This window comes from Physella acuta, unplaced genomic scaffold (genome assembly GCF_028476545.2).
Source record: "Physella acuta isolate Inbredline_101_S28 unplaced genomic scaffold, ASM2847654v3 ptg000364l, whole genome shotgun sequence".
NCBI lineage: Eukaryota > Metazoa > Mollusca > Gastropoda > Physidae > Physella > Physella acuta.
The window spans coordinates 521994-537430 of NW_026731883.1; the positions used below are offsets into that span (position 1 = coordinate 521994).

Consider the following 15437-nt stretch of genomic DNA (forward strand, 5'->3'; position numbering starts at 1 on the left):
TATTTGCCTTATTTCTTTAATGTGGATTTATTTTAAAATATTTCACTTATTCATTTTACAATAATGTATGTTTAATTGTTACTTACATTTTTCACAATAAATTACATATGAAGGAATTACAACTTTCTAAAACATTACATTAATAAAAAAAAAATTTGAATATAAAATTCACACATTTACATAAAACTACAATTGAAACAACTTTTCTTGACAATAAAGTACCTAATGTCAGAAAGCATGTGTAGATATAAATGAAAAATTTAAATTACTCTTGTGGGATAAAGATATTAAAAAGAATGCTGATGGTAAGAGACTACCTAAAATTTCAGTACAAGACATAGCAAGTGATGAACACAAGCACAGAATTAAAATCAAAACAAAAAAAGCTAGAATTAAAAAATACTTTACAATTAATAAACATTGTCAAACAAAAAAGTTAAACATGTACATCAACACTCAAAAATTGTAAATAGATTCATATCTTAAATTTTGGCAATATAAACAATAACACAGGTAAATTAACAAAACAAGGTCAAAATCAAAACTGAAAAATGTCTTATAGTCTGATCCTGATGTTTATTTTCTAGGAAAATAATGTTCTTTGATTACTTTGATGGTAGTGAAAGGTAGACATTGTTGTCATGTATTCAATAGGGTTTTAATCTGGCTTTACAAACTATACAACAGTAATGGTACGATAGTTTGTGATGTTCACGGATCTGAAAAAAGATTTTACAATTTTTTCTTAAAATATATTTTCAAGAATTTTTACAATAGGCCTATATATTTTGTAAAATGTTAAAATTAAATAACAAAATATAAAGATGGCAAAATTATTGTCAAATAAGCAAGCAGTTTAATTAATGCACAGTTAACATTTATGAGATAAAAAAGGATACGAAAATCACTGAAGATAATTTAAAGCTAGTTTAGAATCTTAAAATGGAATCATAACATTAACCAAATAATATATTGACTGCTTTAACATGAGTAAAAATGTACCTTGTAACATTCTGGTTCACAATAGAATTGCAAGGAGTAGATTTCGGGCCTGGAGGTGGCACAAACTGTTTGCCTATTTTATTAACAACATTGACTGGTCGCTTATACTTGATGCCATATGGGTCTGCTGAGTGCGATGGGTAAGGGTCAAATGTACCAGCCTTCATTCCAGCAAGCTGTAAGAACAAATTTGATTGTAAAAAAAATAAAAATACTTCCTTAAATTCAAGAAAAGCAAGGTTGAACACTGATTTAAACTACTTCTTTAAACAATCTTTGAAAATGAAAAGTAGAACTTACATTTTTACCAGGGTTGCTAGGGCGGAAAGGAGTCGTGATAGGCTTCTCAGGGAGATCTCCTGCCCATTTCCTAGGGGCAGGAACTCCTACATCTGAGCGGTAGGGATTTGGAGAGAAATAATCAGCAGGGTGCATGTTGAGCCGGAATGCTCCAGCTTTGAGAGCTGCCTTATGTTTAGCTAGATCTTGCTTTAAAAGTACAAAAGTAAAAGAATAAGAATTTTAATGAAATATTCATACTTATTGAAACATTTAAAATGAGAAAAATAAAAAAGATTTTCATTGACAGAAAATGTATCAAATAGTATTTTTTTAATTGATCTTAACAATATTTAATTTTGTATGAATTTGTAGAAATAGTAGGCGAAATAACATTACATTTCTGAAAATACATATTTACATACATTTTTATAAACTTAGGCATCTAAATTTTGTAATATTCTTGACTTGTGATTTCAACTTAAAAAAAAATATTCTGATATCACTCAAACCGAAGTGCAATGTAAAAAAAAATGTTGTGAGATATAAATAATAAAATGTATTTAAACAATTTTTTAAACTGATTTTATGAAGTGCACAATAAGGGGTTAACTAATTTTCTTTAAACATTCTGATTTTTATTTCAAGAAAAAAAGCTTCTATAAAATCATCATCCTTATATCATAATGTTTGACAAAGTACTTTTATTTTATTTGACACTAAATCAATTAAAATTATGAAATAATTTTACATTATATGTCATTAATTCTCAAATAAAAAATTTGCAGTTTTAAAGTAACAAGTCAGGCATTTAGTAGGCAATGCTGTTCTTAAGGAATGACTAATAAAAAAATGATCATAAGAAAACAACAAAGTTTAAATATAGTAGCCTACTAACATCTATTTTGTAAAGAGACAACACAATACTAACCTTATACATCATAATTCCTTTATTATAATCATCTGCACCATGTGGTGGATATGGATTCAAACAAATATTCACATAGCTTCACACAAAGCAAAAATAATGTGAATTATTAATAAAAAGCAGCACAAGCAATAAAATGTAAAATTTTCAAACCACACAACTCATTACTAAGCATGCTACAGTAAAATAAAAATTGTGTAAATGTGTTTTTAGTGCTGAAAAATGAAAAAAAAATTTGAACAGCTAATTCCAAACAAAAAGAAAACCAAATGTTTTCCTTATTTTCTTTCTATACCAAAGTATTCAATTTTTAAACAGAGCTATAATTTCATGTTTCTCTAAGATGGTCCTCATTGTTAACTTAAGTCAGAGAAAAATATTATCTGGTTGTAAAACATACTTATAAAATACAATAATAAGATATGTAGGCCTACTGTAAAAAAATGGGTGAAAACATCTTGATTCATTGATAAAAAAGAACAACACATATCAAAATAAAAAAAAACCATAAAATGATAAAAATTAAACTTATTTTACTAATACTAGACAAAGTGCTTGAGGAAATAAGAGTCTGAAATCTAAAGTTATCAAACACACACGGTTAGTTTAAAAGTGTATCATATGTCACTCAAGTGCATTTACACTAACCCTATACAATTCTTTGTCATTACTGTATGGGTCGGGCGGGCAATTAGGATATTTTCCTAGAGTTACTGAAATATATCTGAAAATACCACCAGTAATGTATGACATAAATGCCAGCATAAAAAAAAATTGTTGGTTTGTTAAACTTCCGCACAACAGAAATCTTTCATATAATACAATTTTATTTGATGATATATACATGTTAATCTCTGTTATTAATAAAAGAAAGAAGATATTTAAAAAAGTGGTCTTATTATCAGTATTTAAATAACAAAATGTAGGCCCATCCTGAAAGGCTATAAACTATATTATCTTTGATGCATTAAATATCACTATACATTTATGGAACTTCAATTATAAAAGCAATAACTGTACAAGAAACATTCCTTTTTTAAATTTAGTTTGGCTTGATATTTTTAAAATAATTTTTCACACCCCCTATACTTTATCAAAACTCAAGATTTTTAGATTACAAATTGAGTGCTGTACATCTTTCAATGACCCAGTCATAAAAGTTAGCATTCTGAATGTTAAATTATGACTGCCATTTTTATATTTGAGGAAGAAATAATCTATTATTTTATTAATAGCCACCTTATAAAGAAAATAAAGAAACAATTATTAGTCTGATGAGACAAAGGAGGACATTTACTTTATCTATCTGATATTTTTTAAAATGAGTTCTCTTTTTTTCTGACCTGATAGTCAATGTGGCAGACAGATTTTAACTCTTTCTGTGACTGCAGCTAATAAAATGTTGAATAGCTGCACTATGCTTAGCTATCTATATTACAATATTACCCTTATACTTTACCCAAAATCAAGATTTTCAGGTTAGCTATTGAGTGCTGTTTTAGTGCTCCTTTTGCCCCATTTCAGTAGTAAAAATGAAAACAGCAACTGGGTTTGGTTGTAATTCTCTAGTAAAACCCGTAGCAAGAGCAATCAGGAACATTAAATCAAATGATGATATAGATTAAGTAATTTAATTTCTTACCCATAGCCTGTGCCTTTTTTACCAGGATTAGTGAGTATATTTTTAAGAGGTTCTCTTTTAGAGCCAGATTCTTTAGATGCAGGACTAAAAGATGACACTGTTCCTCCTAATGTACCATAAAATGTTCCAAGCCCATTCCTATTTAGATTTTATAGGAAGATTATTAATTGAAGAACATATTTGTAGCAAAACATTTAGTTTAAATCAGAAGTGTAGCGAGGGGGGGGGGCAGGGGGTGCGGACCGCACCGGGTGACACCATGTAGGGGGGTGACACCAAGGCAAATAAACCGGGAGTGATCTCCCCTAAACTTTCTCGAATATTTTTATATAAAATAACAGGGGATGGGAACTCGGGCTATAGACATGATTTTTAATCCATTTTAAAAGTTTTAAAAATAGAATAAAATCTCGTAGACAAATTAATTGCACACCAAGTGAACGCGAAATAAAAAAGCGCATAATAGTGCGCAATATTATTAGTACTTTTAAAATTTACATTAGTTTTTTGAGAAATCGGAAGTAGCGTAAATTACTACTTCTGGTCAACGGAAATTACTCAAAATTTAACAGAAGGTAGAGAATTAGATCTTTTACTTACATGTGAAATTTCATTTATCTATCTGAAATAGTACTCAAGTTATAGGCTTTTGAAAAATTCAAAGTAGAAAAAGTACCACTTCCGGTTGTCGGAAATCGCTCAAAAGTTGATACGGATCTACGATTTTGATATAATACTTATATATGAAATTTCATCAACCTAGCTGTAACGGTACTCAAGTTATCGTGTTTACACACGGACACACACACAGACACACAGACACACACACACAGACATACGGACAAGATTGCAAAATTATGTTTTTCCGTATCAGTGAGGTGTAAAACGTCGAGATTTGTAAAAATCTCGATTTTTTTTTTTTGCACGATTACAATACTTTCTCTATACTACGTATATACGAGAAAGTAAAAATAGCAAAATATATAGAGAAAAACTTGAGGAGGGGTGCAAATCGAAAGTTTGAGAGGGGTGCAAACTGAAAGTTTGAGGGGGGGGGTGCAAATCAAAAGTTTGAGGGGGGTGACACCATTAAAAGCCGCACCGGGTGACACCCGACCTCGCTACGCCACTGGTTTAAATGTGCCCAACAACACTAAAGCTAAGTACTTTATTATGCAGTAATTGAGATCATATTACCATCAGCAAATAATTTATTTTTAATCAAAGATTTAGGTCTGCAATATAATAACAAAGTTATTTTTTACATTGTTTTGTAACCATTTGTTGGTAAGAATGCCTTTGATAAATTCTTTTTTGATTCTGACATACGGTGAAGTCTTCTAAGCTTAACTGGATCTGTGTAGCTTTCTCCTTCAAAAACCCGTCCAAATTTATCATTAAAATATCCATCTTGTTTGGCTGACTTTTCTTTTAAGCCCCCAGGCAGCATTTGCTTTCCTTTGCTGGCTGATTCATTAAAAACTCCTGAAATTTAATGTTAATTTAAAAAATTAATTAAAAATTAAAAACACAGTTTGCCCTAGTCTTTACCATCAGAAATAAGCCTTGGTAAACTATTATATTTTATGTTGACTAATATCATGGTAGTATTCCCACACACAACCTTAAAAAATAAAGGAATCTTTTAAAAGACTGCTGATTCTCTGCCTCTAGCTTTAAACTGGGTAGCTGTTACTCATAATGATTATGCTAATTGACCATTCCCACATAGTAGGCCCTATTAATTATTAAAATGATGAGGGTGGGTTATAGTTTAGTTATGGTAGCGATTCTTTTCATATATTGTACTGGGAATAATACTTTTAAAAAGTAAATGAAACAAAAAATAGTAGTAGTAGTAGTAGTCAGTAGTCGTAGTAGACTAGATCTAGATTTCTCTATATCAGTTTGAACTTACCCTGCCCTGGAGTCTTGAATGGATCTCCAACTGTGATATATTTCATTTCTTTGAATAAACCCACTCTTTCCATGTCTGATTTTCCTCCTTTGTCACCCATTTTTTAATTGTTACTGTTTACTCCAATTAAATTATAAAAATACTATAAAATGTTAAAGGGTTGAAAGTCAAAAAATGTACAGCAGAATCCTACACAGACACAGTATACTCAGTATAGAATATAGAATCTACTTGATCTAATCTAAACAGTACCCTGGACCTGCGGAATGCATGGAAAAAAAGTCAACTTTCCTTTTTAAAACTAAACAATAAAATTATTATAAAATAAATTAAAAAATTCTAAAGTAATCTAAAAGCCTGGCCTAAAAATATTTTACTAGATCTAGATTCAACTCATGATAACTCAAACTAGTAACTACTACTAGAATCTATAAATGTTTGTCACATAATGACAAAAATTAAGTCCATTGATGATTACTTGCAATTCTAAATTTTAAAACTTTACTGACAACAACACTAAATTTTCTTTTTCAGTCTTGTAGGATCAGACATGTTGTTGAAGTAATCTCTATGGAGATTTAAATCTGCGCATGCGAAGGAAAAGGTTTTGCTACAGCAAAATACAAAATGTATGTCGGAAAACTTGACGAAATTGGTTTGTGGAAGAACTTCGCTAATGAATTCCATGTTTTGGGACAACTTCTAGTCTCTAGACCTAGACTAGATCTAGATCTAGATCTAGAAGAACTAACGCCAAAAGCTAACTTATTGAAAAAGAAAATGTATTGAAAAATTTGTTTAAATAAAGGTAGAACCAATAACCTGTATTTAATATATTTAAGCATGATACACAATCGCTTTTTTATCTTTGGTTAAACAAAGTAAATAGATTAGATCTAGATTCTAGTTCTAAAAATAAAATCTAGCAAAATTCACTAATAATTCTCAACTCTTGCTATTGGATTTTTTTTTGGAAAATGAAAGTGAAAGTAGATCTAAATCTAGAATCTAGATCTATCTCCTAGATTATCTAGATCTAGAAAATCTAGATCTAGAATAAAAAAAATAATAAAAAATTTAAAGATCTAGAATCTAGATATCTAGATCTTGATTGTTTTTATATTTATTAGAATTTAGATTTTAGTTCTGGTCTTTTACAAACTTGAAACTACACTACACACATTTCAATTAAAATTTAGAATCTAAACTCTAACTAAACTCTAAACATTGTAAACACCCCATATTGCCATATTATATTGCCAGGTTAATTATTTAAAATATTAGGCTATTAAAATTTAATCAGGTAAGCAAGTTGTTAACTACTAAAAATAATGGACAATTGGGGCCTATTTTTAATCGTCCCTTGAATCCCGGGCAGAACGCCCCCCCCCGGCGTGGCCTCAACCAACCCCAACCGGTGGGCTTGTTGCTAATAGATAGAACCACTAGGTAACTAGTACTAGCAGTGAATTTAATAAAAACATAAGGCCTACTACTACTAATTAGTAAGTTCCTAGGGCTCTTGGGTCTAATTTTCAGATATTGTAACTATAAAATATAGTTAATATATACTATAGGCCTATATACCACCTTAAAGTTAAGGTTATTATACACTTATAGTTATTGTGGCAATGCTATCTTATTCATGGATTTTATTCCCCAGCCCATTACTTTATAATAGCTGTTATTTTAATTAAACTTACTAGGCCTACTATTACTAAACTTACTAACTAGAACCATGGGAGTTCTTATACAAAGCAGATTGTTTTGCTGTTAGTTAAAACTACCTTGATCAAATAGTTAAAAAAAAACTAGTTTCAGAAAAGTTGACTCCTAGGATCAGAAAAAAGGCAAACACATGTGTTACTTTGATTCCTTACCTAATCATATTGTACTTGAGTTATATGAGATTGTTGAGCATATTAATCAATGAGCAACCTAGTCCTGAATATTGAATTAACTTTAGCCAGAATCATACCACCTAACTCAAGAATCTAGTTTGATATTTCTTTTTTCATTTTTTTTTACCCTTCGTTAAGTAAGGTTACAATATAGGAAAATGCTGTGTGATTTTTACAATTGTTTTTTGATAAACTTTTGCATATTACTGTTGACCCCCTAATTTCTCCTCTAAGAATCCTGAAAACTTGCACTTCAATTTTGATCTGAGAAGAAAGGAATTTAATCAAATATGTGTGTTCAACAAACATAGTTGAGTAGTTTACTTAGACTGATGTTAAACCCCTCTTCTGTGTGAGGTAATTTAACAGAACATGGTATCAGCTTTTGGTATCAGCTATTTCTAGGTACCAAAGTTATAATTTTTGGTTGATTAGAACTTGACTTAATAAATGTAGACAATGTCGGCACTACATTTCTTGCATCTTAGTTCTTGGGGCGCAGGTTTTTTCACACTACCGCCCAGATGGCCCAGGGTGTGCTGTATGGAAACCTGGAGTGTATGTTGTTCATTCACCATAAGGGTAAGGTAGAACACCACTCTGCATTTGGCTGTCTGCCTGAAGGTCTCAAATTCATGTCTTGGTACAGACTTGTGACTATAGGACGTCCCGGAGTCCACCCAGCTCTGATGGGTACCAGACTTACATTAGGGAACGTGCCGAAAGTCTCCCTGGTGAAGTTTGTCTGATGATTCAAGCAGAATCACTGACCTCATGTGCAGCACCCAATCAGCGGACCCAAGATGCTAAGGTAGCAGCGGAGGAAATTGGGGCGCCCAACCACATACTACAGCAGGAAAGCCACCCCATCTATATTTTAAATTTTTTTACTGCCAGAAACCTTTGTGGGAGTGTAGCATGTAGGAATGCATATATGACATAATTGACAAAGGGAAACGACTCAGTTAATATTTTTGTAAAAATTAGCTTAGTTTGGTTATATCACCTTCATTATTCGATTGGGGGTAAAGGAGGGACCTGTTATATGAAAATTGAATATGCCAGAAACTTTTGCTGGAGTGTTCTCAACTTCCTCCAAAAGTTTTATAGTGATCAGATGAATGGTGTATTATGTATAAAACACAATTTGGCTACAGACAGACAAATTGACAATCGTATATATATATTTAGACAAAAATTTATAACAATTAAGCTGGAACAATACAATTTTAGTCTTAACTGCCGCCCTCCTTTTTAAATTTTGTCTGTTTTCTCATTGTTAAAGTATGTTGATATGATCCTGTATATTTTCAGAACTGCAAGCTGTGTAAAATGGCAGACCCTGACCCAAACTCCACTTTTAGAATTTTGATCACATCTGATGTCCATCTTGGATATATGGAAAATGACCCTATCCGAGGAAATGACTCAATTGTTACATTTGAAGAAATCTTATCCATAGCACGTGAAAAGAAAGTAGACTTTGTCTTACATGGTGGAGATCTTTTTCACGACAACAAACCTTCTAGGACAACACTTCATGCATGTTTAGCCTTGCTTCGTGAATATTGCCTTGGAGACAAACCAGTACATTTTGAGTACTTAAGTGATCAATCTGTAGATTTTAAACATTGCAAGTTTCCAACAGTTAATTATGATGATCCTAATTTAAATGTTTCCATTCCTGTGTTTTCCATTCATGGAAATCATGATGACCCAACTGGACCAGGCAATTTGTGCTCACTTGATCTGTTACATACTGCTGGTTTGGTCAACTATTTTGGAAAAGCAACAGCTTTGGACAAAATTCAAATTTCTCCGTTACTTCTACACAAGGGTCAAACAAAACTTGCTCTCTATGGGCTGGGATCAATAAGAGATGAGCGTTTGCACAGAATGTTTCTCAAAAAGGTACGAAGTTTAAGAATTAGAGAGTTTATTAGTTCAGATTTTATACCTATTTTTAAATAAGATTGACCTAAAACTTTAGTTAAGCGACTAGATACATTTTTGAACTTGTAGATTGTCAACTGTTTTTTAAATTTTAGGATGTAGTCTAAATATAATAACTTTTAGGATGTAGTCTAAATATATATTTTTTTAAATTTGTAGATTGCAGACTCAGTTTTTCAACTTTTAGGATGTGGTCTAAATGTATTTTTTAAACTAGTAGATTGTCAACTTGTTTTTTTTTTTAACTTTTAGGACGTAGTCTAAATATACTTTTTTAAACTTGTAGGATGTGACTATGCTGAGACCTAAGGAGAACCAGGACAGCTGGTTCAACATGTTTGTGTTGCACCAGAACCGAGCTAAACACTCTGCCACCAGTTACATTCCAGAACAGTTCCTCGAAAGCTTCCTTGACCTTGTCATTTGGGGACATGAGCATGAATGTAAATTGAATATCCGGGAAGAAAAAGTTGAGTGGAATCCAGTCCAGGAACTTTATATTTGTCAGCCAGGGAGTAGCATAGCTACATCTCTTAGTGAAGGTAGGTTTTAATTGTAAACAATCTTGTTGTTTGAATATGAACATAGTATTTTAAAGGATGATTTCACAGCAAAGCATTCTGTCTCACACCAATGATCTTGCATTTTTTGGGTTATTAATATGCCAATATTTATTTGGCTAGGCATAGTGCTTCATATGCCGAGGACACAGAAACAGGTGGACTCGACTTATTTTGCCTTATGGACCATTTAAAATAGGAACTTTACTTATATGCCTATTGGAAGTTTTTTATAAGCAGTTAATCCTTTTAATATACAAATAAAGTATATAGTCTAATATTTCACCACTTATTTGTAGGTGAAAAAGTTGCTAAACACGTAGGTCTACTTGAAATAAATGGCAAAAACTTCAGAATGCAGTCTATACCTTTGAAGTCAGTTAGGCAGTTCTACATGGATGATATTGTGTTGTGCAAGCATATCCAACCCACAGATGCTAATTCACAGAAAAAGGCAGAAGCTTTTTGTGTTGAAAAAGTTGAGGCCCTCTTGGAACAAGCAGGTACTTAAGATAAAAAATTGTTTGATTGAGAGATATTTTGTTTAGTGTAATATCAGCAAAGTCTTGCGCTGTTATTCTGTTAGTAATAAACTACATATGCTCGTGGGTCATGAGTGAGAAATGTCAAGAGTAGAAGGCCTCTTCAAATGGAGATTTTAATGATATTTTATCTCTTTCAAACCAGCTCACGATTACATACAGGTTTAGTTATAGAAAGTAGCACAATATTCATTGATATTAAAAAAAAAAAACCCATCACAAAATTTTGCCCAATGCTTGAGTAAAAATGTTGTTTGATGCATTCATTTCTATGCTGTTTTCTAACTGTTGCACCTACCAAAGCTTTACTTTAAATTTCTTCTTTCAAAAACTTTATAAAATTTATAACTTTACTTGAATGAGGTTGCATTGAAAATGAAAATGATAAAAAAATTGTTATTGAAGAGGCTGAACATTCAGGAAGTAGCAAACAACCCAAACAACCACTTATTCGAATTAGAGTCGATTACACAGGATTTGATCCCTTCAGTTCTCAGAGGTAAGCATCAACAATCAACACTAGCAAGAAAAACTGAAAACTTTTATTTCAACAAACCGATTTTATATAGCGAAAATTGACCTTTGTAATGTGAACAATATCAATACAAACATGTCAGAAAAAAAAACACATTCTATATTCATTCTTCAAAAAGGATTCTTTTTAATTAAATTTTTTACCTAATATCATCATCATCTTTTCCCATTTGTGCCCAAGTCACAATTAAATAAGTTTGTTATTATATCTGAATTACAACTTTTGTGACATTTTAAAAAATAGATCTTATAAACTTATATGTTATCTACTATACTATGTAGTCCTTTTATAGTATCTATTTGAAATGTAGTGCTGGCTTTTAGCTGAAGCAAGTTTCAACGCACGCCTAATTATAAAATGTAATGATTTTTTTTAGATTTGGACAAAAGTTTGTTGACAGAGTGGCTAATCCAAAAATGATGGTCCATTTTCATAGGCAGAAAACTGAAAGATTAAAATCAGGTAGTTGTTTAATCTGTGTAATTGAATCATTATTTAAGAGAAACATATTGTATAATGCTAAACAATATGTTTTTTTTAAAATAAAGATCCTGAATTATTTGCAAAAATCAAGAATATTCCTCTGGATAGCTCAAGAGTTGAGGACATGGTGGCAAGACTTGTGTCTGCAGAAGGCGTAAGTTCTTTGATTATTAGAGCATGATTCATTTTCTAAAATAATATTTAGCAGCAGTATACAATTTTTTCTTCACCAACAAAACTAGAAATATTTTAGTTTATTTCTCTAATTTTAGCAACTCACAACACACACTGACTCACTGTTAGCAGCAGTTTTAGTAATATAAAATTCATTTGTATTTAAATTTTGTGTGTAGCAGCATGTAGAGCCTACACTTAAAAATGAATGATAAAGCTGTAATGCCACAAAAAAACAACTACACTAAATTTTTAAAATAAAATCATGACAACATTACTATTTCGTGGAAAGCTAACAACTTTTTTTTTAGCCAGAAATAATCAACCAACCCAAGAAATATTCTGAACACTAACTGAATTTATCTAAATAATAATGAATGCATTTTTTACAGTACCAGCTGAAACTTTTGAGTGAGAAAGGAATGGGAGAGGCAGTAAAAGAATTTGTAGATAAGGATGAAAAAGGAGCAATAGGGGAACTGGTCAAATACCAGTTAAAAAAGACACAGGTAGTGCTTGTTGCCTATCTTAATACAGTTACATTTACTTATAAATCTCTCAATGTTTGTTTTTTAATCTATACACATGTTGCTTGTTGAATACTTGTCTACCTAAAATCTTCACTTATCGCAATTTATGAGTAAATTTTGTTACTTGATTATCTGTTTTGAAATTTAAATATCCTTTGTAATAATCAAATGTCTTTCTTTAAGGTGTTTTCATTAAAAAATTTTTAAAATATTTAAACAATTCCACAAAACGTTTATCATGTGTTTTTATTTAATGGCTAGATGCATTTACAAAATCGCAACACCTCGGAAGATAGGATTGATGATGAAGTTGTAAGATTTAAAGAGGAGAGGAGAAAAAAGACTGGTGAAGAAGAAGAGGAAGTAAAAGAGGCCATAAAAGTGGCCCAATCCAAACGGGAGTCCCAGGCCAGTAATGGTGATGATGACATGTCTGATGATGATGTCAGCAACCTGGATGAAAGCTTGGGCTCTGCTGCTTCAACCACTGGGAGAGGGAGAGGGCGAGGTAGTCGAGGTGGGGGGAAAGGTCGTGGAAGAGGAAGAGGCGCTGATAAAGATGATGATTTAGGTAGTTTTTTTTTGTTTTTTGTAAAAATATCTGTTTGTGTCTGAATCTGAATGTCATATATCCCCATGTTATAAATTATAATGAATAGAAATGTTTATTAGCTGCATATTAAAAAAGAAACCTAATATGAAATGTTTTGAATTATTTAGACCAGAGCAGTAGCAGACCAGCTCGTGGTAGAGGATCTCGTGGTGGACGAGGAAGTAGGGGAGGTAAAGCGGCAGTAGTTGCTGAGTCAGGAACTAGGAAAATTCAGTCCTTTTATCAGCCAGCAAGCTCAAAGCAAAGTTCACTGTAAGTAAATGTTTGTTATTGGACCCCACATAAATGACACTGTGTCATTTTTTTTAAGCAACCTGAAAAGTAAGCCTATACATTTTGTTGTTGCATTAAAACTAATCGCTTTTTATTTGACAACAAAGAAAAATAACAAAAATAATAAATTTATTTTATAATATTTCGTCTTTCAGTATTTAGCTGCAATGTATGTATGACAATCATATATCTTAATAAACCAACTACAAAGTATTCTATATATCCAGTACTTAAATGGTTGTAAAGGACATCTCTTTTTTATAATAATTATATTTTGTCTACTCATGACTCAAGGCTTTTACAAATATTTTAATCTTGTATTTTCATTCCGAATGATTTAAAATTGGTTCCAATGCATTACATTTTAAATCATTTGCTTAATATAAAGCTTAAATACACTGGACTTTTCAGCAGAGATGATGAGGATTCCATTATATTAGATGACAGTGAAGATGAGTGGTCCTCTGTTAGCAACACCAAAACCAGCAGAAATGTGGGAGCCCGAACTGGAAAAAAAAGAGAAATAACATTTGTAGATTCAGACTCCGAAGAGGAAACAATGGTTAGGCGGAAAAAGAAATAACTTTTTCACAAGCTTTTGAAAATCAGAAAAATATTATCCTAACCACATTAGCTATTGATGATTCCAGAAGTGCAATTAATCACATCAGCAATCATTGTTAAGCTTTCAGACATTAAGCTTACTAAAAATCACATCTCATGATAAAATGTGTAGATGCTTGTAGATTATATTTTATTATGTCATCTTTACATTTATATTTTAATGTAAATCTAATCTTTTGTTAACAGTAATATTTGATTGACAAGTTTGTAGAAATAATGATTGTAGTAATGTGATTATATTTTGAAAATAATTTAAAATAATGCTGAGGTCCAACATCTTCCTTTACTGTTTCTACATTGGACAAAAATATTATGTTTTAATTTTCTGTAAATATAGTCCTTATGAATATCAGGATTTCTTGTACAAATATTTTCCCTTCTACAATTATAAATGGAGGATTGCTTGTTTTTGAAAGATTTTTAAAAATTATCAAAAACTGTACTTTGTATGCAAATTTTTAAAATGGCAGCTTTGAGTGTGTTTGAAAGTTTAAAAAATAAATTCTGTTACAATTTTTAGGTGTTCATGTAGTAGGCTACTTTATTATAATGGTGCTCTGTTGAGGCTTGAGAAACTACTTATAAAACCTTATTTAACAAGGTATACCATTTCTACAAATCCATTTAGTTTTTGGTCTACATAATGTTTTTTACATTGTAAATAACAAAAAAAAATATCTATCATGTTTAAAAAATGTAAAGGGCATTTCAAATACTTTTTTGCTTCTCAAACTTAGGATTATCTTTATTACTTCTATCAGACTGTTCTAGTTTTTGGGACTTAGGATTGAGAAATCTATTATTCTTTTTAATCTTGTTCTGTTGAACAATGTCCAAACATTGCAAGTATAATATTTTAAATTTGAGTATTGTTTTATTACTAATTTCTTTTTTTTTTTACTTCTACTGTACAAGAAAAACCAAAACCAAAATTCTCATTAAAATTTAATATGAAAAAATTATGATTTATTGATGAGTTAAATAATTTTAAAATACAAAATACTATATTTTAAAATATTTGCTTTGTTATAAATTTGTTGTCAAAATTTCCTCTGTTAAAAACTTCATTCAAGTAGCTCTTATAGCAATTAGTAATTAGATTGTATACAACAAAAACAATAAGTGTACAGATTTCAATAAAAGAAAAGTGCTCATGAAAGTGTACACACTTTATTAACTACTGTAAGGTATTGGTAAAAACTGGATGGAATTGCATCTGTAAGCTTATAAATATGCTGGGGAGGAGGTGGCGATAAGGAAAACAAATTTTCTGAGAAAAAACATCTTTTTGGCTACATCTTACACAGTGACCAACTATGGAATCAGCCATCACAGGTGCTTAAATGTTTTGAAAAGGACGTTGGGTTTCTATAGGGTATCCCTTCCTGAATTTCACAAACTCTCACCAAAATCTTAAGCTGCTACCTTTTGCCTGTATTTTAATAATCAAAATTTTATTTTTATTACAGGCATCTTAAAA

General features: G+C 31.0%; 2 protein-coding genes across 5 annotated transcripts; one reads left to right on the forward strand and one right to left on the reverse strand.

Annotated features, from left to right (window-relative positions):
- LOC131941533 (UPF0602 protein C4orf47 homolog) lies at positions 1 to 6381 on the reverse strand. Of its 3 annotated transcripts, none has more exons than XM_059300809.1 (8): positions 6279 to 6381; positions 5770 to 6028; positions 5117 to 5336; positions 3852 to 3989; positions 2213 to 2288; positions 1303 to 1491; positions 1003 to 1178; positions 1 to 719 (listed from the first exon to the last, which is right to left on the reverse strand). In XM_059300809.1, exons 2-8 carry the CDS (start codon positions 5867 to 5869, stop codon positions 677 to 679), a joined length of 942 nt encoding a protein of 313 aa, XP_059156792.1. In that variant the 5' UTR covers positions 5870 to 6028; positions 6279 to 6381; the 3' UTR covers positions 1 to 676. The 3 variants fall into 3 exon arrangements, with proteins under 3 accessions (XP_059156792.1, XP_059156791.1, XP_059156790.1); XM_059300808.1 differs by having other exon boundaries at positions 6248 to 6374; XM_059300807.1 differs by lacking the exon at positions 2213 to 2288 and adding an exon at positions 2858 to 2933 and having other exon boundaries at positions 6248 to 6374.
- A 29-nt stretch (positions 6382 to 6410) lies between these two features.
- Positions 6411 to 14890, forward strand: LOC131941532 (double-strand break repair protein MRE11). 2 transcript variants are annotated; one of them, XM_059300806.1, is made up of 11 exons: positions 6411 to 6577; positions 8985 to 9581; positions 9910 to 10165; positions 10483 to 10686; positions 11131 to 11224; positions 11637 to 11722; positions 11809 to 11897; positions 12310 to 12426; positions 12709 to 13018; positions 13168 to 13312; positions 13748 to 14890. In XM_059300806.1, exons 2-11 carry the CDS (start codon positions 9003 to 9005, stop codon positions 13914 to 13916), a joined length of 2049 nt encoding a protein of 682 aa, XP_059156789.1. In that variant the 5' UTR covers positions 6411 to 6577; positions 8985 to 9002; the 3' UTR covers positions 13917 to 14890. The 2 variants fall into 2 exon arrangements, with proteins under 2 accessions (XP_059156789.1, XP_059156788.1); XM_059300805.1 differs by having other exon boundaries at positions 13745 to 14889.
- Positions 14891 to 15437: the final 547 nt, after the last annotated feature.